The following is a 25,194-nucleotide window of genomic DNA, read 5'->3' as shown; positions in this document are numbered from 1 at the left end:
TAGTGCAATGGACATTTCTTCTTATTGAAAAACTACTGTACACGAATGACTACCTATATGTTGCACTTGTGAGGTTGCCTGAACGTACCAGGTCGGGTTCTGAATGTGTCTACTTGTGTTTCAAAACCCAAACATCTGGTGTATAAAATTGAGAAGACCTAAAGGCTTGAGAACATGTGTTAGGGTCTATAGATGTCATAGAGTAGGTGCCTTCTATGAGCCATAATGGTGAGCCCCTAATAAGCTGCAGTTAATGCTGTAGGGTCTATAGATGTCATAGAGGGGGTGCCTTCTATGAGCCACAGTGGCAAGCCTCTAATAAGGTACAATTAATGCTATAGGGTCTATAGATGTCATAGAGTGGGGTGCCTTCTATGAGCCATAATGGGGAGCCCCTAACAAGCTGCAGTTTATGCTATCAGGTCTATAGATGTCAGAGTGGGTGCCTTCTATGAGCCACAGTGGCAAGCCTTTAATAAGGTACAGTAAATGCTATAGGGTCTATAGATGTCATAGAGTGCGTGTCTTCTATGAGCCATAATGGTGAGCCCCTAATAAGCTGCAGTTTATGCTATAGATGTCATAGAGGGGGTGCCTTCTATGAGCCATAATGGTGAGCCCCTAATAAGCTGCAGTTAATGCTGTAGGGTCTATAGATGTCATAGAGGGGGTGCCTTCTATGAGCCACAGTGGCGAGCCTCTAATAAGGTACAGTTAATGCTATAGGGTCTAAAGATGTCATAGAGTGGGGTGCCTTCTATGAGCCATAATGGGGAGCCCCTAACAAGCTGCAGTTTATGCTATAGGGTCTATAGATGTCATAGAGTGCGTGTCTTCTATGAGCCACAGTGGCGAGCCCCTAACAAGCTGCAGTTTATGCTATAGGGTCTATAGATGTCATAGAGTGGGTGCCTTCTATGAGCCATAGTGGTGAGCCCCTAACAAGCTGCAGTTTATGCTATAGATGTCATAGAGTGGGTGACTTCTATGATCCACAGTGGCGAGCCTCTAATAAGGTACAGTTAATGCTATAGGGTCTATAGATGTCACAGAGTGCGTGTCTTCTATGAGCCACAGTGGCAAACCTCTAACAAGTTGCAGTAAATGCTATAGGGTCTATAGATGTCATAGAGTGGGTGTCTTCTATGAGCCATAATGGGGAGCCCCTAACAAGCTGCAGTTTTTGCTATAGATGTCATAGACTGGGTGACTTCTATGAGCCACCATGGTGAGCCCCCTATGCTATAGTAGACTTGCACCACTATAAGTCATCCAACCTTTCCTTTATAACCAGCTGGCTCTGGCTCACATATTACACTTGTTTTCTATCTGTAAATATGGTTTTTGTCCGCGTTTATAATCACGTTCTTGCTTAAGTCGGCTAACCAATCATTGTGCATTAATGACAGCGAACAGAAGAAAAGCTATATGGCTAATATTTCTTTCCATTTGCTGTTTGTGGCTAGTTTACGGCATTGTGTACATTAGAATAACAGATATTGTGATCTCTATATATATGTCTGATACATAGGTTTCCTCTAGTATGACAAATGAAAGCTGTGAAGACAATAATTCTATGACTTCCTAATCTCAGTTATGTGGCTATTCAGATCTTAGGTATAAAAATATATGTATATATAACCTGAAATAATTATGGTTGTGTTTTTTTTTAATGTTACCCCTGAATGCCACATCCATGTATTTTTATGAGAACAGATGATATTTTTCATACCATATCATGTATACATTTTAGCATTAGGAAGAACCCAAGAACACTGTTAGTCTCCAGTCTAACAGGACGCTGTTCATGACAGACAACAGCAGTACTAACAAGAACACATATAATGTAACATTTGTGAATTTAAAAGTGCATTCACTCTACATATACATTGAAAGAAATTTAGACACATAATAACCTATTCTTTACTCAACAGCAATGCATTTCCATGTTTTAGGGACCGCTATGGGGTCAGTACAGTGTCACGCTTCTGCCATTACTTTCCTCTAGTCAGTCTCGTAACAAATAGACCATATTAATCTAAAGCTTTTGGTCCTAGTGTACATGTCATAATAGGTCTTTATCTCTGAGTGGCTTCAATGAAACATGGCTAACAAGACAATGGAGACAAGACAACATGGTACCTGGTGAGTAGTGCTATCTCTTTACTATGAGTGAATGCACCTTTAAAAATGCATATAGAGCATCTGAGGCTCCGTAGAGTGCTAATAATCAATGGCTTTTAGAGAACTTGTTCTTTACATGAGTACATTTTCTTACACGAGAATCTCGTCTTGTGGCCAGTTAAAGTTTTGTTTTTTTCAAGCAAAGCAATAGCATTTCAGTGATAGTTTGCATTGTTGTGAGACTCAGAATGTTCCATAAGGCACTGAAGGAAAAGAAAAGAAATCTGTTCTTTCTAGTAAAAGTTCTTTGCACCATCAGCAGTTTGTGTCATTCCCGACACCAAGGAAAGAGTTTAACTGGCTCAGGTGGTCAGGATGTAGGAGGAAGCCTCATTCTTATCATCTCACCCCATGTCTTGGCTCATTTCAGTGGTTATCTGCAAAATAGTAGACACCTATGTTATACACGGAGCTCAGAAACTATAAACTATATATGGTCAATGGAAGAGAATAGAAGAATTCAATATAGTGTTCCTTTCCGTATTACAACATTTCCCATCACAGTTTTGATATAGCCCTAAAATAACAAAAAATTACTACTCACCTGTCTCCCAGGAATCTATGGCTGTCACTGTCTCTGCTTTGGCCCTCTCAGTGGCCGGTAACTTTTACCAGTCAGTGGCTACTGTGGTCACGTGCTCTATTACTGGTAGATAAAGGGGACCTTTTATGTCCTCCTGCACATGCGGTTTTACATACTGCTGGAAAGCTGGCAGTGAGTTGAATTCAGTGCACTTTTGGCTTTCACATTATGTGCCCCAGGGCTGGAAATATTGGTGCCATTAGTTTCAGCGCCGATCTCTCCACTGTCAGAAGGGCATACCTCATAGCTCAGCATCTGTGTTACTTTCAGCACTGATACCTCTCCACTGTCAGAAGGGCGTTCCTCATAGCTCAGCGTCTGCGTTACTTTCAGCACTGATACCTCTCCACTGTCAGAAGGGTGTTCCTGACAGTCTAGCATCATTGCTGACAGTACTCATCCATAGACTTGTACTGGGGTGTTCCTCACAGCTTAGCGTCATCGCTGGGCAGTAAGGAAACCCCCTCTGACAGTACAGGGCTACGGACGAGTACTGCCAAGGGGGGCATTACTCACAGTGCATCGATGATGCTAAACTGTCAGGAATGCCCTTCTGACAGTGAGGAGATATCAGTGCTGAAAGTAATGGCACTAATATCTCTAGCCCTGGGACACATAATGGGAAAGTCAACAGTGCACTGAATTGAACACACTGTTGGCTTTCTAGCAGTATATAAAACTGAATATGTATGGGGACATGAAAGGTCATCTTTAAGTTGTGTTAAAGGAGCCATGATGCCATCAATACAGCGTCTGACTGAGAGCTGCCGATTGGCTGCAGCAGTCACATGACCTATGCAATTAAACAGATACCAAGATGACTGGGTGAGAAGCAGCACATGATCCCTGGGGGAAATTATTTGTTTTTTTTTTAAGCTGTTTCATTTTATGTGGATTTTCTACACTGTGCGTTGTGTCTATAACCCTTGCAATATGGAAGGGTTATAGGGCTGCTGGGTCCGTAATATCTGGCAGCACCTACAGCCCCATAGAAGTGAAAGGAGTGCCTGTCACAGAACTGCACTGGTGCTCCATTAATAAGGAGGCTTTAGGAGGACTTTTGCTCCTCTATTATCCTCATCACTGGAGACCTTGTTCTGTGGACTAGGGATAAGTGTCCTTAACAGCATAACCTCTTTAAAGATGTTTTCATGAAATAACCCTCAGTTGTTTAACATAGGCTATAAATCTGTGATTATTAGGGCCCAACTCTCCAGACCCCAGAACAGTAAATAAAATGCATCTATAGATATTCAAATCCATCCGTACATTTAGTTTTTTCTATAGGGTGGGCCATAAGTATGGATACACCCAGAGCAATTGAATATACCCAGTGGAATTTAAGTTTCCATTGATGAAATTGAATCCAAAATGGCGGCTTTGCAGATGGCCTCCATAGGCGTCACCCTGCCTCAAATGTTTCCCCCTCCAATGTACTAATATGCAACAAATGTAAAGGTGATATCATCAACCACTTCCATCCAATCTTGGTGTATCCATACTTTGGCCCACCCTAGGTGTATCCATATTTATGGCCCACCCTGTATAGCAAAGCCCCATGCAAACACCTGGCCCAGTCAGAGGTCAACCATATATTCAATAAACACAATTGTTCCTGCATTTTGGAACTAGATGGGGGGGTTTATCTTGTCAAATTCCCAAACTACATTGAAGGTTTTATTCCCATGATGGTCCTTCAATGGTTATTCCTTGAAATATTAAGATTTTACCATATTTTTAGTTGAATTGAAACCACCAAACCGATACAACAACCATTAACCAGATTAGTGTACCTGCAAAACTGAGGTTAAGAACATTCTTTTACCAAACATGATTACAATGCAAATTTATTTATTTTTATATCCTTATAATATTTCATAAAATATACCAGGCTTGTCACAATTCATACCCTTATATTTTAACGCTTTCTGTTCCATAGACGTTATAACCTTCTCTGTATGTAGCATAATTCTGGGTGCTGGTTGCAGGAGGAGGTTTAAAGTTTTGTGCATTCTTTGTAAGTTTCATTCGCTTTGATTCTGCTCGTGATTTGTAGCAGAATTCTATCAAAGCCACCATCATGGCTAGTCCAAGACCTCCCACGAGGATATAGAAAACCCCTGCAACATTACTTAGGCTCAGGGCGCTGGTCTTGTCCTAAGAAAAATGAACAGCACTGTTAGGTTTACTGAATAATATACAATTTCTTATAGGCTGGATCGACACCTACCCTGATCTTCTAGCTGTATAACTACCTCCATTATTCAATCACCAGGTCTGTAAGGCAATATACATGCGCACTTGACTATAACATCTACAGATGCAATCATTTTACTCCATTTCATAGTTATTATTCATTATTGGAAAAAATGAAGATGCACAATAATATTTTATTTAATAATAATTATTAATTTTTCTTCATATGAACGCATAAACATATTTTTTACTTCTAATACATCATTTCCATTTTTTGTATTTTGTAAAAGTATGAAATTTAAAGTATAGATATTATTTTATGTATTCCATACTTTATACTTATTAATAATCAAGTAATACGTCACTCAACCCATCATAAAAAAAACTTACAACTATCCACTTCAACAAAAACGGAGAACCATGAATTCCTTAAATCTGCTTGGCCTTATAAAATATAACCTTTGGGATCTGTCATATATATACCTTGACATGGATAAGGATAATTTGTAGTGAATGTGTAAGAGTATTTAATGCAAACATGAACCATATTACCGATAAGCTACGGTTAATACAGTACTCGGAATGACTAAGCTATAATCTTTTTCATACAGATTGAAAACTTAAACAGAAAAACGATAACTGGCATTAATCCGGATGTACCCTAGAAAAGCTAATCCCATAATACATCTTAATTCTCCCGAAATGTATTCATTTACTGCTTTACTGTCTTTTATCATGTAAACTAAAATATAGATCTCTATATAAACATTGACTTGAAATTAAGTATTTTAGAAGATATTACTTAGAAAACACTGCGTGAATGATCCAATATGAAGGACTTCATTCCAGTAGTGTTTTAATGAAAAATTTTGATAGGTTCATATATTACTGATGTCAACCAACTGAACTGGCTATCAAAATAACAGCAAGATAAGTGAATACACAAGATGTATGAATGCTGATGGAGTGAGCTACGGACGGCATCAAATACAAATACTTATCGAAAAAAATGAATACGAACCTTAGAAGTTATTGGACTGTAATGTATTGATGAGACATATGGGACAATACAGTAGTGATAGATTAAGATCTAGCCTTCTCCGATATTATAGAGTTAAAAAATAACATTATATTTTGGGGTAAATATTTTTAATTTTAATTTTTGAAAAACTTATCTTTTAGAGGACACAAAAAATTAGGATGAACTGAATAGTGATATGTCAGGACTACAATGGAATACGTATAATCCTTTATGGGCTTCCATCCCTTTAACACAATGGGGTAGATTTACTGTGTACAGTCAGAAAATAGGTATGAATCTTGAAATGATAGATATTGACTCCATTTGGTCCAGGACTACAAAAAAGTCTGAATCGTTTCTCCATATTTGGATAATTTATTGAAATTTCTCATCTTGGGCTTAAGAAGAAAAATATTCAGTAACACAATACTGGGAACAGCTTGTATTGGAATTTTTTGGTTAGATATTCCTTGGTTCAATGGGCTAATGGATGGATATTGTTTGGGTCGAAGAAGTTGCACTTAACTTCTTCTGTGTAGGAATCCATTTTCAGTGTGCACACGCATCGATGACTAGTTAGGTAAACTGAAAAGGGGTGAGGGCCTTTTACATCTGTGTATGGGTTAAAAAACTGTATCAGCTTTAAAACCTGAATGCTTTTTTTTGTCTTTGCTTTTACAAGGACTGTGTTTTGTGGTGATTTATTTAACTTTGTACAACACAATCTCCTGAGTATTTGTATAAGAATGAAATACTTTCCTATTGTATGGAGGACAGTAAAAATGTGTCATTATTTATAAGAACAGGTGCAATCCAAGGTTTTTCACACGCAAAGCTTTATAGAAAATTATTTTCATATAATACAGAAATGATATTTGCTTGAAATTGAAATGTGTTATGTGTATGACGTCTACATCAAAAACAGCGCCAAATTCTGCCCTGAATTTGAGTTCTGTTCAACAGGAGGAAGAGATCAAAGCAGATGCTGAAAATATAAGAGCCCTGTTCGATCATGTAGTGGATTTAGTGGCTGATTCAGACGTAGAACCTGTGGCACGAGTCACTTCACCGATTGGGTCAAGTCTTCGGAGCCGAATTGGTGAGTGAAGGCCATGGTGGAAAGCAAAGGGTAAGAAAGTGGAGAAGAATTTATTAGGATACAAATTTGATAGATTATTGTGACATCCTATTCAGGCCTGCCTTGACTTTGGCTCCAGGAGACACTTCATTATGCTCCAATGCTTAATACATCTGGATTTCACATATTGATGTTTTTCAGCATCTGGATATAGTGGTTGGCGCCCCTTATAGGCTGAAGCAGCAGGAGGTTTAGACAGGATTGGAGGCGTTGAGTTCTAAATATCAGCCATTAACTTTTGAAATAATCCATTAGGTAATGCCTGATAAGTTACCATATAGGGGTCAGTATAGAGGGCACTATAGAGTGTGGAGACCTCAAAATGGGAAAATATACAGTGCCAGGACAAAAAATACATATATACAATGTGGGAGTCAAAATAGGGGGAATATAAAATTGGGGCAATATAATTTGTGGGAGCCAAAATAGGGAGCAATATACAGTGTTGGGACAATATGCAGATTGGGAGGTGGAGTAAGGGGATGTTATCCTCTCTGTGAACCAGTGTAGAGGTCTTTGTTTGGTGAGGAGAGGTGCTATGTGAAATATAAAGGGGTCCAATATATGGAGCCTGGCAATTCACTGGAAATGGGAACACAACATGCTGCACTATTTTGTCCATTTGTTTATAGATACGGGTGTGTTAGAGAAGGGGCAAGGCTTAGAATTGTTTTTTTGAAGCCAAGCCATAATTTTGCTTGGGGCCCTTCAAAAGTCAAGCATGCACACCATAATGCCTTACTGAAGCTCAAGAAGAATTCCTACAGCCATTAGGTAGATGTCAAAGATTGAGGGGGTATCACCTTTCTTACAAATCAAATCGGCTTTACTGGCACGTCTGAATGGATATTTGGCATTGCCAAAGCTAGTGAAGTGGGGGGGGGGGGGGGAGTTGGAGTCGAGGGAGAGAGTATGGGGGGGGGGGGTGTGGCTGATTTGGGGTATAACAGTCCATGGAGTCTCATCTTCCTCTGGTTTGGTGACAGCTGGACACGTATTGGGCAGCGATCTCCACAGTGGTCTCTTCTTCTCCCAGTAGGATGTAGAGTTTCCTCTTCTCATCTGCAGAGAAGAGGAAACTCTATATCCTACTGGGACTTACATAAATTGTGTATACACCATCCATTGCACTGAATGTCTATTTGCTATGTTAATTTCCGGCACTAATCTATATCTATCTATCTATCTATCTATCTATCAATCTATCTATCTCTCTATCTCTCTATCTATCTCCTATCTATCTTTTGACCAATAGTGTCACAGTTGGTTCTTGCAAGAGTCATCAGCCATCTCAGCGTGTCGGATTCGACTTGTGGTGTTGTCTACTGTCCCACCAAGAAACTACTGAGGGTTCTACAACTCTTCTTCTGTAATAAAATGTTATTTTTTTGTATAATAAAAAGTTCTACAATTTTCCAATATACTTTTTATTTCAATTCCTAAAACTTTACTACATCTTTGCTTGATAGCATTCATTGTTTACTACCAATGGATAGAAATCAGTCCATGCTCATGTGATGTACAGTCCATAGTCATATGATGGACTATCTATGGTTATGTGATGGACACACAGGTGCACAGCTTGTTATAGTCATAGCACAGTAATCCAAACTCTGTCTTGTAACAAGTTATGCTCCTGTGTGTTCATCACATGACCATAGATTGTCCATCACATGACCATGGAGTGTCTATCACACGACCATGTACTGCCCATCACATGACCATAGATTGTCCATCACATGACCATGGAGTGTCTATCACACGACCATGTACTGCCTATCACATGACCATAGATTGTCCATCACATGACCATGGAGTGTCTATCACATGACCATGTACTGCATATCACATGACCATAGATTGTCCATCACATGACCATGGATTTTCCATAGCATGACTGAACTGTCCATCACATGACCATGGACTGATTTTTATCTATTCCTAGTAAGATAACAAGGACAGGCACCAATGGAAAGGGAAGTATTTGATCCTGCATACAATAACAAGTTTATAGTGGAAACAAACACCTGACACCTTTAAGGCAACAAATTGAAATTTTGTGGAAATGAAATGACTTAAGTAGTTCAGGGCCTTACTAAGGAAGTTGTCTGCCTTCGTAAATCTACCCCATTGCGCAAATCCATGTAGGAAAATGTAGCTCGATAACTTCCAATTATGAGCCAACTCTGTATTTACTCAATAGGACGAATATTTTACCTACTGTTACTATATAGATGTGATAGGAGTTGTAACACATTGGTATTACATAGATTTGTGACCAAGCTTTGTCGGCCGGGTGTAGCAGAATATTAGGATGTGGGATCTTCCTGGATTAGTAAATCTTCCCCATTGAGTTTAAGGAGGTGACTCTGCGCTTGTTGTTTCGTCAGTGTTTATGGCTTTTTAATACCGCCAGACTGTGCTTAAAAACAAATAAAACCGTGTGCATGAAGGGTGACTCAGAATGGGACTTCTAATCAATTCAAAAGACCTTCTGCGACTGACCTTACTTCCGGAGTCCTTGGCTCCACATTCACCCTTATCGTACCACCATTTGTTTTTCAGCTTGTCTAAGATGCCTTGTTCACTGAGTTTCAATACTGCAAGGTTTACGGGAGTTCTTCACGTGGGAAATAACATAAATAACATTATATTATGTTATTTTATGTTATTCAATCTTAAAACTATTTTCATACTATACAAAGCGATAAAGCAGGGACCCTGGACACAAAGATCTTGAACTGCAGGCAACCTGAATATCACCTTAGTTTTAACACTACAAGTGACACTAAATTACCAGGTCCTGCCTATATCGCTTTGAGTAATCGGCACACACTGTTAAAGGGATATTAGAAAGAAAGTCTAATGTGGCACCACACACGAGGTGCTGCCGACGCCTAGAATTAGGTAACGTTACACAATGAATATAAGGTTTAGTCAGGACACCTTTTCCACTGAGAGATTCATAGTATAGTTATAGTGTATGCCCTGTTCTAATATTTGTGTAAGTGTAAGCATGTCCTGTTGTAGTATATATATAGTGTAAGCATGTCCTATTATAGTATTAGTGCAAACATGTCCTGTTTTAATATATATATATACTGTATATAATATATATATAAATATATATATATATATATATATATATATATAGTGTAAGCATGTCTTGTTATTGTACATTTATAGTGTAAGCGTATTCTATTATGTTATATTTATAGTGTAAGCATGTCCTGTTATAGAATGGAATACCGAACATAGATGTTAATTGAGCCTTATATACAGTATATAAGCAAGGCCTGTTCTAGTATATTTATAGTGTAAGCATTTCCTGTTCTGCTGCCTCTTAGGTTAATGTCTAAATTGCAAGAACCAAATTACATTGTTAATGTCTAATTATCACAATGTCTCCATCCCTAAATAGTGAGATCTTAAAGGGGTTGTGCAATATCTGAAAAACATGGCTGCAGTCCTAAAAGGAAGCGGCTATTTTGTTGTCTTGTGCATTCATTTTCTAGGAGACGGTAGTCCTGCTACTTGTCTGGTAGATTTCGGTGTTTGGTTATTATGTTTGCGTCTATAAAGTGGGGAAGACGACATCCATATGGGCACACACTACATAAGGATTCGGAAGCCATCTTTCATAAACTGGACTACAATATTGACTACATTTTCATGGTACCAAATACTGTGTTGGGTAAATAATTTTTTGTTATTCCCTTGTATGGTTGGTGACCGAAAATATTAATATTTCTGAGTGGAAAGGGCATCCAAAGCTTTATGCCAACCATTCTTCATTTGTAAGTACAATTCCCGGAGATCTCATAAATAGAATGGATATAATGATCCATTGGTTTGTTACATTTTTAACAATTTGCCTTATCTGTCTTTACCAAAATAACAGTCTTGCCGATTACTCTTGACTAAGGTACCCGATTGTGGTGACATTGAGGCTGACCTTGGAGTCACCTCCCCCGCTGCCGCATTCTCCTTTGTCGTACCACCATTTGTTTTTCAATTTGTCCAAGAGTCCTTGCTCATTCAGTTTTAATACTGCCAGGTTAACAGCATTTCTTGAAACGATAAAACATAACTTGTAAGAAAATGTACAAAAGGCTTTTAGGAATAGAGTTGTGCGAATGTCTTCAAATATACTGTGCAAATTTCATTATCGTTAATTTTTCTTTACTAAAAAGAATTTTAGTTTTTTTTTTAATACTGTGCTCAACAAATTGATTCTTATACCATGCAATAGTTTCGTGAGATTATCATGAAATATTAAAATTGATCAAAAAATAAACTAAATAAAAAAAAAATCTAAGCATTCCATCATCGCTTAAACCTTTGATAAATTGATCATTCTACGACTATCAAGGATTTCGTTTTGTAAATAAATTGCACCTGAATTTTACGAAATTCAGCGAAAAATCGCACATCTCTACTAAGGAAATTGTAATATCTTATAAAGGAGCACAAGAGGACAAATTGTCTAGGGCTTCATATAAATCTATAAAGTTAACAACACCAAATACTAGTTTGAATATAAGAAGGTGGCTTGTGCTATGGAAGGGGAGTAGTATACATCGAAAAAAAAATGCAGGATGGGGGGAGGGGTGGATATTTTTTTTTTCCAGGGGAATAAACACAAACACCAAATCATGCAAATAACATAGAGCAAATGGTAATTAAATGCGGCTTTTAACATTTAATTGAAAAAGCCATCAGGTTAAAAAAATAAAAGAACGAAAATCATACCAAAACAACACACAAAGAAAAAAAAAATATAAGAAAACGAAAAAGTAAATCATACCATTTACCATCCTGCCATGTTAAAAGTAAACCATGTTACCTTAAACATCCACAAGAAAGTAAAGCACAACACAATACATCAGGGAAGGTGGAATACTATAACAACACAGATATTGTTATATTATTCCACCCACCTTAATGCTGAGCCTTTTGGGGTTGCCACGCCATATCCTTTAGAATCCAGGTTGCCTCCAACTTTCATGGTGTCACATGGCTTCCTCTGCTCGATGTATTCATTCATGGTGGATTCCAGTAGGAAGGCAAACTTTCCTTTAGACTTCCGAACACGAGCCACACCATCATCGGTTGTTTTCGTAAATACAGATGGTTCTGCTGACTTCATGTATGACCACATTTTCTCATAGACCGCTATCTTTGATCTCTGCAATAAATAAAGTAGAACATTTTGGAGTTTTGTAGATGTTTAGCCAAATGCTATTGACTCTCAATGCAAAATAAACACCCAGATGGAGAGACGCTGGGTTCACAACAGCGCTTGTTATAGGTTCGGGGAATCTGTAAAACAAGCTTTTCTCTCTGCATTTTCACCATTTTCAGGCGGAAACCACTAGGACCCCATTATAGTCTATGGGGTCCACGGGTTTCCTAAGGTAACCACTTTTTTTAATGCAGATTTGGTTTCCATTCGGCAGATACACTAAGGAATGGAGACACGAACACAGATTGAATCTAGCCAGAGCAATCTAAAGATACAGCTGAAGATAATTATCCATAAATTATCCATAAATAATAAATTTATATAGCACCTACATATTCTGCTGAGCTTTACAGATCAGAGGGTACATGAACAGACAGTATTTGACAATCCATTAAGTGCTTTCTTTTCATTTGTGTCAACCTGGGCTTTCTGAACTAGAATTGACAAAGAAGACCAGAGGGGAAAGGTCGAGTGAGGAGGAGGAGAAAAAAAATCAGATTGGGTGCATTTATTCAGCAGTCTGAACAAAGTACCAATGTTCATGGTCACTGTTAGTCCAAACCAGTACAGTCTAGAACCAAGGGAGTGGAATGGGTGTTCAGCAATGCTATGCGATTAGTCAAGTGGGTTGGAGTTATTAGTACAGAACTGAAGATGCCAGGTAGGATGTGTTAGACTTCCAGAGGGAGTTGCAGCTGAAGTCTGCCTAAAATGAGTTATATTCAAGTTTGATGACCACAACAGTTTCAAAACCAGAACCTCTATATAGTCAAGAAGATAGAGAGAATTTAACGGCAGTGGACTCTTCTAGTTATTGAGACTCCCTTTACTAGTAAAGAAATGTTGATTTTTATAATCAAACTAGAATCTAGAAAGCAAAAGGACAGTTCCTGTTTTTAGCCCCCCAGTGTCCATGCCTTATACTACACCAACCTCAATCCCTATCCTCACACTTGGCATAGGCCCTATTCACATCTGCATCTGGGTTTCCATTTGAGGAGTCCTCTTGTGGATCCCCCAAACTAAAACCTATATGCATTAAAAAGTGGTTACCTAAGGAAACCCGTGGACCCCGTATACTATAATGGGGTCCGTGTGGCTTCCGCTCAGTTTCAGTGCTGCTTGCAGGACAGTGTTCTCTGAGTCTTTTGTGCAGAAACCAAGTGGAAACCACATGGACCCCATCATAGTCTATGGTGTCCGTGGGCTTCCTTATGTAACCACATTTTTATGCGTGTAGGTTTTAGTATGGGGGGGTCCCCAAGTGGACTCCTTTAACGGAAAGCCGGACACAGATGTGAATAGGGCCTAAGTCTATCATTACCTTCTAGTTAGCACCTGCCTAAAATATTTCAAGATGGAAGTAGCTGTAAGCATACACTAAAAGTAGAAAAAAAAAACTTGTAACACCAATATGAATACATAATGTATGACTATACCACCAATTACATAACATACCCTAAAAAATTCTTTGGTAGAGCCGGAATCCAAAGTGCCATAAGCAATTTCTGTTTGTTTAGCCAAATCTTCTGCACTCTCAATGGGTGACACCATCCTTTCGACTGTAAGGAAAGCAGCTAAGTTGGCAGTATAGGAGGAGATTATGATCAAAGTGAAGAACCACCACACTCCTCCAACTATTCGCCCAGAGAGAGATCTGCAAGAGAAAAGAGATTAGATATTTATCCAGATAATCTGGGATATTTTCTTCTCCAGATGACTAGTGCTTATACATCCCACCAGTGGCAGACACTTCAATAGTAGAGATCAACAGCTGTCCCTAAATCCGCTATTCTTATTTCACAGAAACTAGGCAAAATCTTCAATAATCTGTTTTTATAGAATTTCCATATAGCGCCCTGTACCGTATTCATATCCGAAATAGAAAACATTCAATGATTCATCAGCCCCTTCCACATAAACCAATAAAAAGCTTTTAAATATTTGCTGCAATTCCCGAGCTTTGTGTTTCCACCAGAACTTTGGTGCACGGATGTCAATGTCAAAAATGTCATCTTTCAAACTGTGGTATTGTCATTCCAATATAATAGCCAACTCTGTCAATATAACACTCAGGCACATTATTCACAGGGCTCTTTATTCATAAGCCGAGGTAGTGGTCGAGACAATGGAGCGAAATGAAGAGAAGAAACTAAAGCCAAATAAATACATAAAATAAATCTGCATACCTTGAAAGAGGATGACACAAGGAAGCAGCAAAATGAATGGTCACAAAATTAAGAATGGATGAAAAATGCAAAACACAAAAATGATAAAAATGCAACAACATTCAGTGGTTACGGGGACCGTGGAAGAGGATTTGCCTTAAAGTGAAGCTCCAACTTTTGTAAAAGGGGTTGTCTGTAGGGCACACAGACATTATAGGGGATGTTAGACTTCCTTATAGCTGTTTTTGCGTTTGCAGTTTTGTTTCAGTTTTTTTTTAATTTAATTTAAAATTTTGATTACATTTTTGAATTTGATTTCAAATTTAATATCAATTATAAAATCAATATGTTTCTTTTCGAGTCTATTGTTCTGAATAGTCTAAGTGTCTGGTTCTTGTGCCGATACCTTAAACCAGTTAGGCCTCATGCATAAGATTGTAGTTTTGGCCAGTGTGCTATCAGCCCATTCTTTTCCATTGCCCCATCCGTACGGGTCTGTTTGGGGAACATGCACCTGGATGTAGAAATCAGAGCAAGTCCTCTTCCTATCTGTTTTGCAGTCCTGGTTCATTCATTAAAGTATATAGGTCAGTGGAGATGAAGGATGGCACATAGTTACCTTCCTTGTGATGACTGTCCTGTTTATCACAGGCCTATACGTAGCACATATTCATATGCACATAGCGTTACAGTGTCACGGTTTACGGTTAAAGACAGTACAACGTTGTCACAAGGTTTGGGTAATGGGAAAAGTGTAGTGAAGGCTGGAAATCTACATTTTCTAGCATTTGGTCAGGGCTAAATATCTAAGTAGTAGACCCCTATAGGCAAATCCCAGGGGCATAACTTGAGGGGGTGCAGAGGCTACATACGCACCAGGGCCCAGGAACCTTAGGGGTCCATAAGCGCTGCCATCAGTATTGAAATTGTAGCTTCCATCTGGCCCATAAGTCGAGGAGACCCACAGATTACCCGACCACACTAAGGTGGACTAAACTCCTTAGCCCCCGTAACCATCACTATCAAGAATTCAATGTAGGGATGAGGTAGGGGGTCCCGGACAAAAGATAGCACCGGGGCCAACAAGACTTTTGTTACACCACTGGCAAAAGCTTATGCAGAACGGTGATCCAGGGATCTGTCCGACTGCCAACGGGGGTCAAGAAGGAGTTGTCACTTTATGGCAAATTGGGTCTGTCCCATTAACAGAATGGTTTTTGCCTTACTCTGGTACAACTTGTTATAACTATAAAATGGTTGAACTTGACGGACCTTATATATCACGTAAAATAAATATAGTGATAATCCATACATACTGTAGAGCTGAAACCAATAGGCAACCACTGAAGTGAACTTGAAAATAGGGAAGTGACCAAGAAATCGACACTTAGGTCCATGTGTAAAACGTCACATGGCATGTACAAATTGCTGTAGTCATTCCATATCATTAATAGAACTAATGTTGTCCTATACTATGCAGAGCAACACACGGCATACTCATGTGCCTTTGCCCAATTTAGAATGAATCACGTGCGATTTTTTGTAAATAGGACAAAACTGCTTAATCGTAAAGCTTCAATTGGCTTAAAACTCCAAATTCAACAAATTAGTAATTATTTAACTTTACGACAGTGAAAAAAAATCACAGGGCAATAAAAGAATAATACTGCAATAGACGGATTGAAGCTTCCCATGTGATGTCACAAAGCTTATTTGCCGGTCTTTCCAACTGGGCAAAAACATGATCAACAGCAGCGTAAATACCATCAACTGTAGCAACAGGGAAACACCAAAGGGCAAAGGTGGACAGACTCAAAGGTCAACTCGTGTACACGACTGGTCTGATGTGAGCTGTCTATATACCTTGTCTATATACCTATCCATCTGTATGGCATGGTAGTACATCCAAAGTTTAAAGGGACCTTTTTTGTGGACCGTTGTGGTGCAGCCATGTTTTCTTAGTCCTGGACAACTCATTTATACCAGAAGGTCAGTCCCTGGCTTGGTATAGCTTCCTCACCTGAAGGACTTCTCTTGGTTTATAGGCCGTGTCTGGCACAGCCTCTCACTAGATTTGGGTTGAGCTGTGATATTTCAGAAGAACTAGAAGACTTTTTTTTTCCAATCTAAAACAATCCCCTTGGATTTTACAGCTGAACGGCTCCGACATCACAGCTAAGACTAGGTCAACAATTGCTCAACATTTTAGGACCACATATTTAGAAACACATTATCAAATCATGAACTAAAAGCAAGTCGATGAGTGTAATGTCTTATCTGCAGAGAAAAATACACATTGTCCCAATTCCAAATTTTCACTTAAATAGGACTGTGTGTTTAGAGAGACCGTCCTTTTTACTAATCCTGGACAGCCCCTTTCATTTTCAGTATTCGTATACTATTACTTTTTCATCAATAAAATGTTGCCAATATAAGATCAGTGATGGTCCTGAAACTAGCACCCTCACAGATTAGCTGTTTGAAGAAGCAACGTTCACTGCAAGAGAAAGCAGGAGATATTAGGGTCTAAGTGTTTAGAACAGTGCACCAAAGAGCTGATGGCCCGCCCCCAGTGCACCAACTGCCTAATTTGCCTACGACTTTAATGTAGTTTCCCCATATCTACAAAGGGGATTTACATAACAGAGGTATGAAGTGTATCACTGTAATGTGCTCTGTATCTCAATGGTGGCAACTAAATAGGCTTGGAGGAGATGGTAAACTCCCTTTAATGTTTTTGGAAAACCAATTGAGGCCAAGGCCCTACGGGACGTCTTGCAGTAAAAAAGTGCTGCGGGAAAAACTGCGGTGGCAACACGGTTCTTCCAGCAGCACTTTAGACAAAGTTCACAGAGTTTTCCTCCGCGGACTTTCTTACATTTATACCTATGGGGAAACTGCTGGCATTTCTGTAGGTAGAATTAAAATGCTGCGATTTCCAAAACCGCACTGTTATGGGATTCCCTACAATCTCATCCACTTTGCGCTTACTGTAAAACACTGCAATTGTTCCCGCAGCGTTTCCACCGCAGGCAAATCATGGTATTTTAAAGGGGCAGACAGAAAGGTCAGATGTGGCAAAGATAAGAGCATTGTTTTCTGCAAGTCTTTCTACTGCGTTTCCTCTGCATTTATTTCTGAAGATTTCTTTGCTGTGATTCTCTCTGTGGGGCTTTAGGGCTCATTCACACGGGGCAAGAGGGGGAGGATTTTGATGCCGAATCCTCCTCAGAATCCGCCCCTTCACAATGGAGGTCTATGTAGACCGCTAGCATCCTTTTTTCCATGAGAAGAAGCGAGCTGCCCTTTCTTCAGGCGGATTCGTCAGCTGATTCAGCCGCGACACCCGCTTCGCGACACCACCCTCCGGACTAGGCCCATTCATTTGGGCCTACTCCGGAGCGGGAAGTGGCAACTGTCGGAAGACGCAACAGTCGCAGCAGGTGCATTTTGGTCCTATTCTGACGCAGCTTCCCGCGTCAAAATCAGGACCAAAATACGCGGTCCCATGCCCAGTGTGAACTAGCCCTTAGCCTTAATATGTTTATAGTGAGTTCTTGGCCACCAACTTTCGCATGTGTATTACCACCAAAGACCTCAAACTGTTCCGCCAACGTTCAGCATGATGATCTTTTGGTCTAAATGATCCTTTGGAATGAAGCTTAAAGGTGTAAAATCAAGATCATCAAGAGACCTTCAAAATGCGGAAGGAATTTCCCAGCTTTATTTTTAATCTTCATTTTTAGTTTACGTCTGCAGATGTGCTGAGAGATTTGCATGCAAATGACTTATGAATATGGTAAGAAGTATCTAGAAATGCTCAAATTGATAGAAAATGAGCTTCTGCATGTCTGGGAGCAGATCTGGGGACATTGCAGCACATATTACATACATTCTACTGTACATTGACAACTTGTCTTTACTTTTCTGGCCTAGTGATTAAGATTGCTGATTTAACAGCCAATCACATCATGCACGATAGACAGCGGGGCGATAGCAAAAGGGTAAAAGGCACCAAAAAGGAAAAAGCACAGCAAATATGGAGAAGGAGATGAGCAGAGCGTGCAATGACAAGCGAGAGCTGAAGACAGAGGTAAGTAAACTGCTGTTGCATGTGTCTTCGGAGCAATCGGCTGCTACTTTTGCATAGCAACATATGTTATATGCACCAAGCAGATGACCGTAAAATGAGATATGCAGCAAAAACACGGTAGAACTCCAAGCATTGCTAAAACATAAAGACCCTATGCATTTTACAGTCTCAACATGGTGAATATAAGTTTTAATGGACAGGACATGTATGAAGGGTATGGAGGTCTATACCGATCATACATGATAGATGGTGGCAAGCAATGGGTTTAATGATGAAGCTTAGCACTGAGTGGGATGTGAAGCATGAACAAAAAAAAATTGGAATTAGAAACTTATTAATCGATAAACATATATACACCATGGCATCCATATATGACCATAAAATGCAAAAAGGTGATGGAGTGATATGAAACAAACCTTGGAGAAATATCGCATCCTTGCTGCATAAAGGCACCCAGGGAAAACCATAGGCTGTTAAATATCCCAAACTCATTTGGAGGGTCGGGAGGGTTCTGAGGGTCACGGGCTTCATCTGTGTCCTCCAAGTGCCATTCATAAGGGCTGAATCTGCTGACTAGGAAAAGAACTACACTGACTCCAATGTAGGCAAAGACTATACACATCCAGATTTCATAGGCCAAGGGGTCCAGGAAGGAAAACACTCCTGGCTTAGATTTTTGAGGCTTCTTAATCATGATGGAGATGCCCAGGCTCATAAATGGTTTGGAAAAATCAATCACTTCTTCTCGTACCAGTGTAATGGTGAGAGGGGCGACCGCTATGTCTGCTCTCTGAAAACAAAGAGAAGATTCAATAAGTGCAAATCTGGTTGGGAAATAAAGCATGAAAAATGAAAATTGGTTCTGCATCTTTATAAATGACGTTAAAGTAACTTAGTATTACACTGTACCCATGTAGCAGAGCTCCGTTTATCAATTTATCAGTTTTTTTGTCACATGTCAAAATGTCATTTAGGATTTTGCATCGAACTGCAGGTAAAGCTACTACAGCATCCAATCTACCAGTCCACGGTACAATACATAAAGACTTGGAGTTTGGCTCTAACCATTCATTATGTCACTGGATGATGTCACATGATGTGTCCTAACAGGTCTATAAATACTTGGATTCCCCATAAAATACCAATTCTGAAGGATCTTTTCTTATAACTCCATGTTATGCATTTCCTGTGTTAAATTGACAGCTGGGAGTTATTATTTTCGTCAAAAGGGCGTGACCCTACACAGTAAGCACTGATTGGACATTGTTAGGCCTCGTTCACATCTGCGTCGGTAATCTGTTCGGAGGAGTCCGCATGGCAAGTGGTGTACAGTGAAAGCACATGGACTCCATAGACTATAATGGGGTCCTTGTGCTTTCCGCATGGTCTCCTCTGGGAACATGCAGACGGAAAAGTAGCTCACAATCTACTTTCCTGTCCATATGACTCGTGCAGAGACTGTGCAGAAAGCACATGGACCCCATTATAGTCTATGCAGTCCGTGTGCTTTCATTGCTCACTGCTCACTGCTTGTCAATGCGTTCCTTATTACTAAGGTTGAGCCAATCTTAAGATTTCAGGATCGGTTTTAAAATCCGATTTCCGATAATTTTCCAGCCAATCCCGATCGTGAAATTTGCTCAATTGCCGATTGGGATCCGATCTTTCCCGATCGCTCAACCCTAGTCAATGCTTCTTAATGGGAAAAGTCACTTTTAGGGTTGAGCCGATCTTGAGATTTCAAAATCTGATTTCCGTTCATTTTCCAGCCGATTCCGATCGCAATCGTGAAATTTGCTCGATCACCGATTGAGATCCGATCTTTTCCAATCGCTCAACCCTAATTATCACATTTGGAGGGTCCCCAAGCGGACTTGCCAAATGGAATACCGAACACGGATGTGAACCAGGCCTAACATTAAAGACTATTAAAAATGTAATAAATGTAACCAGTAAAGATAAACAGTAACATTGGGTGGAGCTTTTACTGACTCAGCAATATTTCCTGTTATATAATAGCTATAAGTTATTCATCCTATTTGCTATGTATTAAACAACGGCCTCTACATCAGAAGAATGGTAAAACGTTGCCGCTTCTGGGCCGGACCTCCCTGTCTCTTGTATTAAGATCGTAAATCAAGCATGAATCCATTAAAGATTGCAGATGTAGCAGGCATCTTAAGAAAAGTGCTGGTTTTGTTTCTTTAAAGTGCGGAATTCATTATTATTTGATGACATTCACACCAGCTAACAATCCATAACTCAGGGAACATCAAGCATTAAGCTTTTAAGGTAAATCGCTTTGGATGATGTACGGCGGTAAAAAAAAAGAATGTAAGCAATTTTTAAACAAGACTCAGGGTCATTATTTTAAAAATATTTCTTGCAGAGGCGAGCGCCAGGACAAATTCAGCTAAGCACCACGCAAGATGTTTTAGAAGAAGACGGATGACTCTTCTCTGCAGGCATAAGAATTGAATTGTCTCTCGCAAACGCAATCTCCTTCCTTTAAATATTTACTACGGCTGTCTAAAAATTTTCTTTTGTTGTAGGCGCTCATTTTTGCTAAATTTATTGGAACAATGATACAGTTTTTGCAAAGATTTTTTTTTTTTGCAAGTTTTTGCACTTGAACTCTGGAGATGATCAGATTATCAAGACAATAGTGTTTTATTATATTGTGCTGCAGAGTATTATGGTGTGTGTTTTGTATGGCTAACCATAGTTTGGGTTGTGAATTGGAGTCTTTCGGGGATTTTGCTACCATGTTGAATTGGCTTGATGAGAAATTAGAGTTCTTAAAAGGTTTCTCCATGGGGACAATACTGCTTCTCCCCATTTAAAACCCATCTTAGATGGGTTCCCTACTGCTGAAAAGGGAAGAGTGAGACCAGATGGAGTCGGTAGGGGCTTAACGCCATGCTCCAGATTGCTCATTTGCATATTGTGAAATAAATGAATATCTCTGCTACAAATACATGAACTTTCACAGGGAAATAGCTAATGCATTCATTTGAGCCTGACCTCTCAGCTTTGACCCGGGTTCCAGAGAGGTCGGTGCCCACGATTGTTGCAAGCACTGATCACTGGCTTTAGTGCCGGGTGTCTGCTGTATAAAACAGCAGACACCCGGCAGCTATGGTGGCCGCCCTGCTCCCAAGCAGCTGCCATCTTTAAACACCTGACATCGGAAAGGGGTTAATATGCCCCACCTGGTGACTGCCTTTAAAGATTCTACCACCGCTCCCAAGCATAGTCATCTGTCACCACCATGTGAGAGCACATTACAGTGCTAAACTCCATGCCCTGGCTATGTATGTAAGTTTGGAGAAAAGCAACTTTGAAGTCTTAACCACTGAGCTGGCTGGTGCACTGGGAGCCTTTATCTTTGGGGTGCACTGCTCTTACCATCTCCTACCTGAACAATCCCATGAACCCGGAGTTGACTCTCCCTATCATCCATCCTACTTTAGCAGTGCTCGAGGGGCTGAAGGCGACCCCCAGTGCACCAACTACACCAAAAATCACTTACATAACACAGGTATGTTGTTTATCACCATAATGTGCTCTGTAGTATGGTGGTGACAATATGCTTGGCGGACGCGGGGGACTTCCATTACTGATGAAAGGTAAATGTAATATAGGATCACAGGCACTGTCTCCTGGTCACCAGACTTCCTAATAAGCTCAGAAATATGTTTCTGCTGAACAAAAAATTCTATTGAAATAATTATAAAGTATCGATTTTTTTTTTAATGCAGATTGTGAGCCCCATATAGAGCTCGCAATGTAAATTGTTCCCTATCAGTACGTCTTTGGAGTGTGGGAGGAAATCCACGCAAACACTGGGGGAACATACAAACTCCTTGTAGATGTTGTCCTTGGCAGGATTCAAACCCAGGACATCAATGCTGCAATGCTAACCACTGAGCCACCATGAAAATCTGACAATTTCTGGAAACTAAATGAACTTGCTTAAACTTTTTGAGGGTCTCAATACAAAATAAAGAAAAGCTATTGAAGTACTGAAGAACCAAAAATGCCACGTCAAGCCAAGTCCGTGCGTATAGAGGAGGGGAATCGCTTAAACACCGAGCTTCATTCCTAGGGCTCTAAATTGTCTTAATATTGGCGTTTCCACCAGTAAATTATGTAAAATGATTGAATATGTGAAGATTTATTTTTATGGGTCCTCCGGGGACTGGTAATAGGACAGCAGGACAATTGAAATAAGATAGAAATGAGATAACATTACACGCAGTCACATTACAGATGCAGATTTTCCTTCGGAAAAATAAATCAATGTTTTTCTTTTGAGAAGTCTGAATATGACGCCGCTTCTTTAAATGCACAATCTTGGTCAATACTTATCGATCTCTCAGCGGATCAATGAAGTCTCATGATAATAGGCGACCTCTGAAGGACTCAAAAGGCAATTTCAAGCAAAAATTAATTTACTGTTTAACTAAAAGGTTGTGTTCTCGGGAAGTCAATCTGTGGTCAAGCTGTGATAATACTACGGATCATAGAATGGAGGGAGAATGGAAGAAATGAATTAGTGTAATCGCACCGAGTCTAACAATGGCATCCTTTATAGAAAGACTCCGACTCCTCTGATCTATCAGGGTTAGTCTGCTAGAAATCCATTCTCTTAATGGTCAGTTCATGCTTATTTCTCAATTAGACTGCGGATAATAATGATAATGTTCTATTAGAAGTGACTGAGGGATAAATAGAAGCAATTATGTATGTCTTATTATCTATCTATCTATCTATCTATCTATCTATCTATCTATCTATCTATCTATCTCCCTATCTATCTATCTATCTATCTATCTATCTATCTACCTATCTATCTATCTCCTATCTATCTACCTATCTATCTATCTATCTATCTATCTATCTATCTCCTATCTATCTATCTATCTATCTATCTATCTATCTATCTATCTATCTCCTATCTATCATCTATCTATCTATCTATCTATCTATCTATCTATCTATCTATCTATCTATCTATCTATCCCACTGCACAGTATAGCGCAGACAGGAGATGGTAGGGGTCTGAGCAGCAAGTGCAGTGTTTCAGGTAGCTGAAGGCCCGCCCCCAGTGCACCAACTGACTCAATTACATAAAACTTCAACATTGTCTCCAAATCTACAGAAGTAACAAAGATAAGAAAGATATGATGTACTGTAATGTGTAATGTGCTCTGTAATATGGTGGTGACAGCTGAATATGCTTGAATAATAATAATAATAATAATAATCATCATCTTTCTCTTACAATGCTAGAGCTCTAGAGACTTCTTATATACAATAATTAGATACTGTTTAGCCGCAATGATAAGCAAACCTATAATAAAGAGTAAATGTCTTATAAGGTTCTTAGATCTGGGGATCTGTGACTTAAAGTTCTGATCATCCGGCATTACTCTATTGTATCTGGATAGATCATAAGAATGATAATATATACTATACATATATTAGAGATTGCCAGAGTAATGGTGTCATATTAATCGTAACTTCCAGTCTATCTAGCTAGTGTAACCCGGGGGAGAGCAGTACATACAACCTTATACAGTAGATCTATTTCTAGGGCTATGAGACACGCATTACCTCTTCACATTGAACCCTATGAATATTCTCTTTAAGTAGCATCACCTTCTGTCATATAACACAATGACTCATTTTCTTCTCTACCCCACACACTGCCTAAAGAATCAGAAATTCCCTGGAATTGTTAACAGAAAAACAAGTCCATATGGCTAGTGCGGCGATGTTTTACAGTGAGTTACCCGCTGCCCAGACTGTATTACAGAGGAAACTGTATTCAGACAACAGGCGTGAAACTAAATCAACATTCCCTGCTGTCCACCTACTGCCTGGCACTGTGCAGACACTGCTATGGCTATGCTCATTTCTGCAAAGCTCCAGCGTCTACTATATATAACTATAGGCTGGTGCAATGAACAGAAAGATCTATAGCTCCAAATGGAAAAACAGAGCATTGCTTATATAGGAAGAAGATACTGCAACGTGCCGTCACCCATTGTCCCCCTTCAAGCATGCCATCTAGATTACCATCTGAAACATGCACTGGAGCAGTTTTTTGGGGACCTCACTTTAGTACATAGGAAGAAATAAAAACTACAACACAACTGCATATAAACGTAACACATATAGTTTCCTTGATAGGATTTGAGCACAGGACCGTATTGTTACAGGGCCATACACCGACAATAGCTGTTGGTCGATCATCCCTTCACCTCGATACTATAACTCTACAAAGAGAAATAAATTATCCTAAAAAGACACTACAGTATAATAATTGTTCATGGGTGTCCACAATGGGACATAATACTGTGTGCAGGGTTACTATGGGGGATAATACTGTGTGAAGGGGTCACTATGGGGGATAATACTGTGTGCAGGGGCCACTATGGGACATAATACTGTGTGCAGGGGCCACTATGGGACATAATACTGTGTGCAGGGGCCACTATGGGACATAATACTGTGTGCAGGGGTCACTATGGGACATAATACTGTGTACAGGGGCCACT

At 39.6% G+C, this 25,194-nt stretch overlaps 1 protein-coding gene across 3 annotated transcripts in view; it reads right to left on the bottom strand.

The window, feature by feature from the left end:
• Positions 1–1,657: 1,657 nt before the first annotated feature.
• Positions 1,658–25,194, bottom strand: part of GRIA3 (glutamate ionotropic receptor AMPA type subunit 3) — a 214,625-nt gene continuing 191,088 nt past the window's right edge. Inside the window, exons 11-16 of one of the 3 annotated variants that reach the window (XM_075260620.1) lie at positions 19,045–19,418; positions 13,826–14,024; positions 12,063–12,310; positions 11,078–11,192; positions 4,677–4,924; positions 1,658–2,561 (exon numbers count right to left, since the gene is read on the bottom strand). In XM_075260620.1, the coding sequence (XP_075116721.1) occupies positions 4,679–4,924; positions 11,078–11,192; positions 12,063–12,310; positions 13,826–14,024; positions 19,045–19,418 (1,182 nt within the window). In that variant the 3' untranslated portion in view covers positions 1,658–2,561; positions 4,677–4,678. Of the gene's footprint in view, positions 2,562–4,676; positions 4,925–9,627; positions 9,743–11,077; positions 11,193–12,062; positions 12,311–13,825; positions 14,025–19,044; positions 19,419–25,194 lie in introns of those variants that run through there. The other 2 variants (XM_075260622.1, XR_012711860.1) reach the window with 2 other exon arrangements.

Source organism: Leptodactylus fuscus, chromosome 11 (assembly GCF_031893055.1).
Source record: "Leptodactylus fuscus isolate aLepFus1 chromosome 11, aLepFus1.hap2, whole genome shotgun sequence".
Lineage (NCBI taxonomy): Eukaryota > Metazoa > Chordata > Amphibia > Anura > Leptodactylidae > Leptodactylus > Leptodactylus fuscus.
The sequence above is the reverse complement of the archived record's forward strand: the minus strand, read 5'-3'. Positions and strand labels throughout refer to the sequence as shown.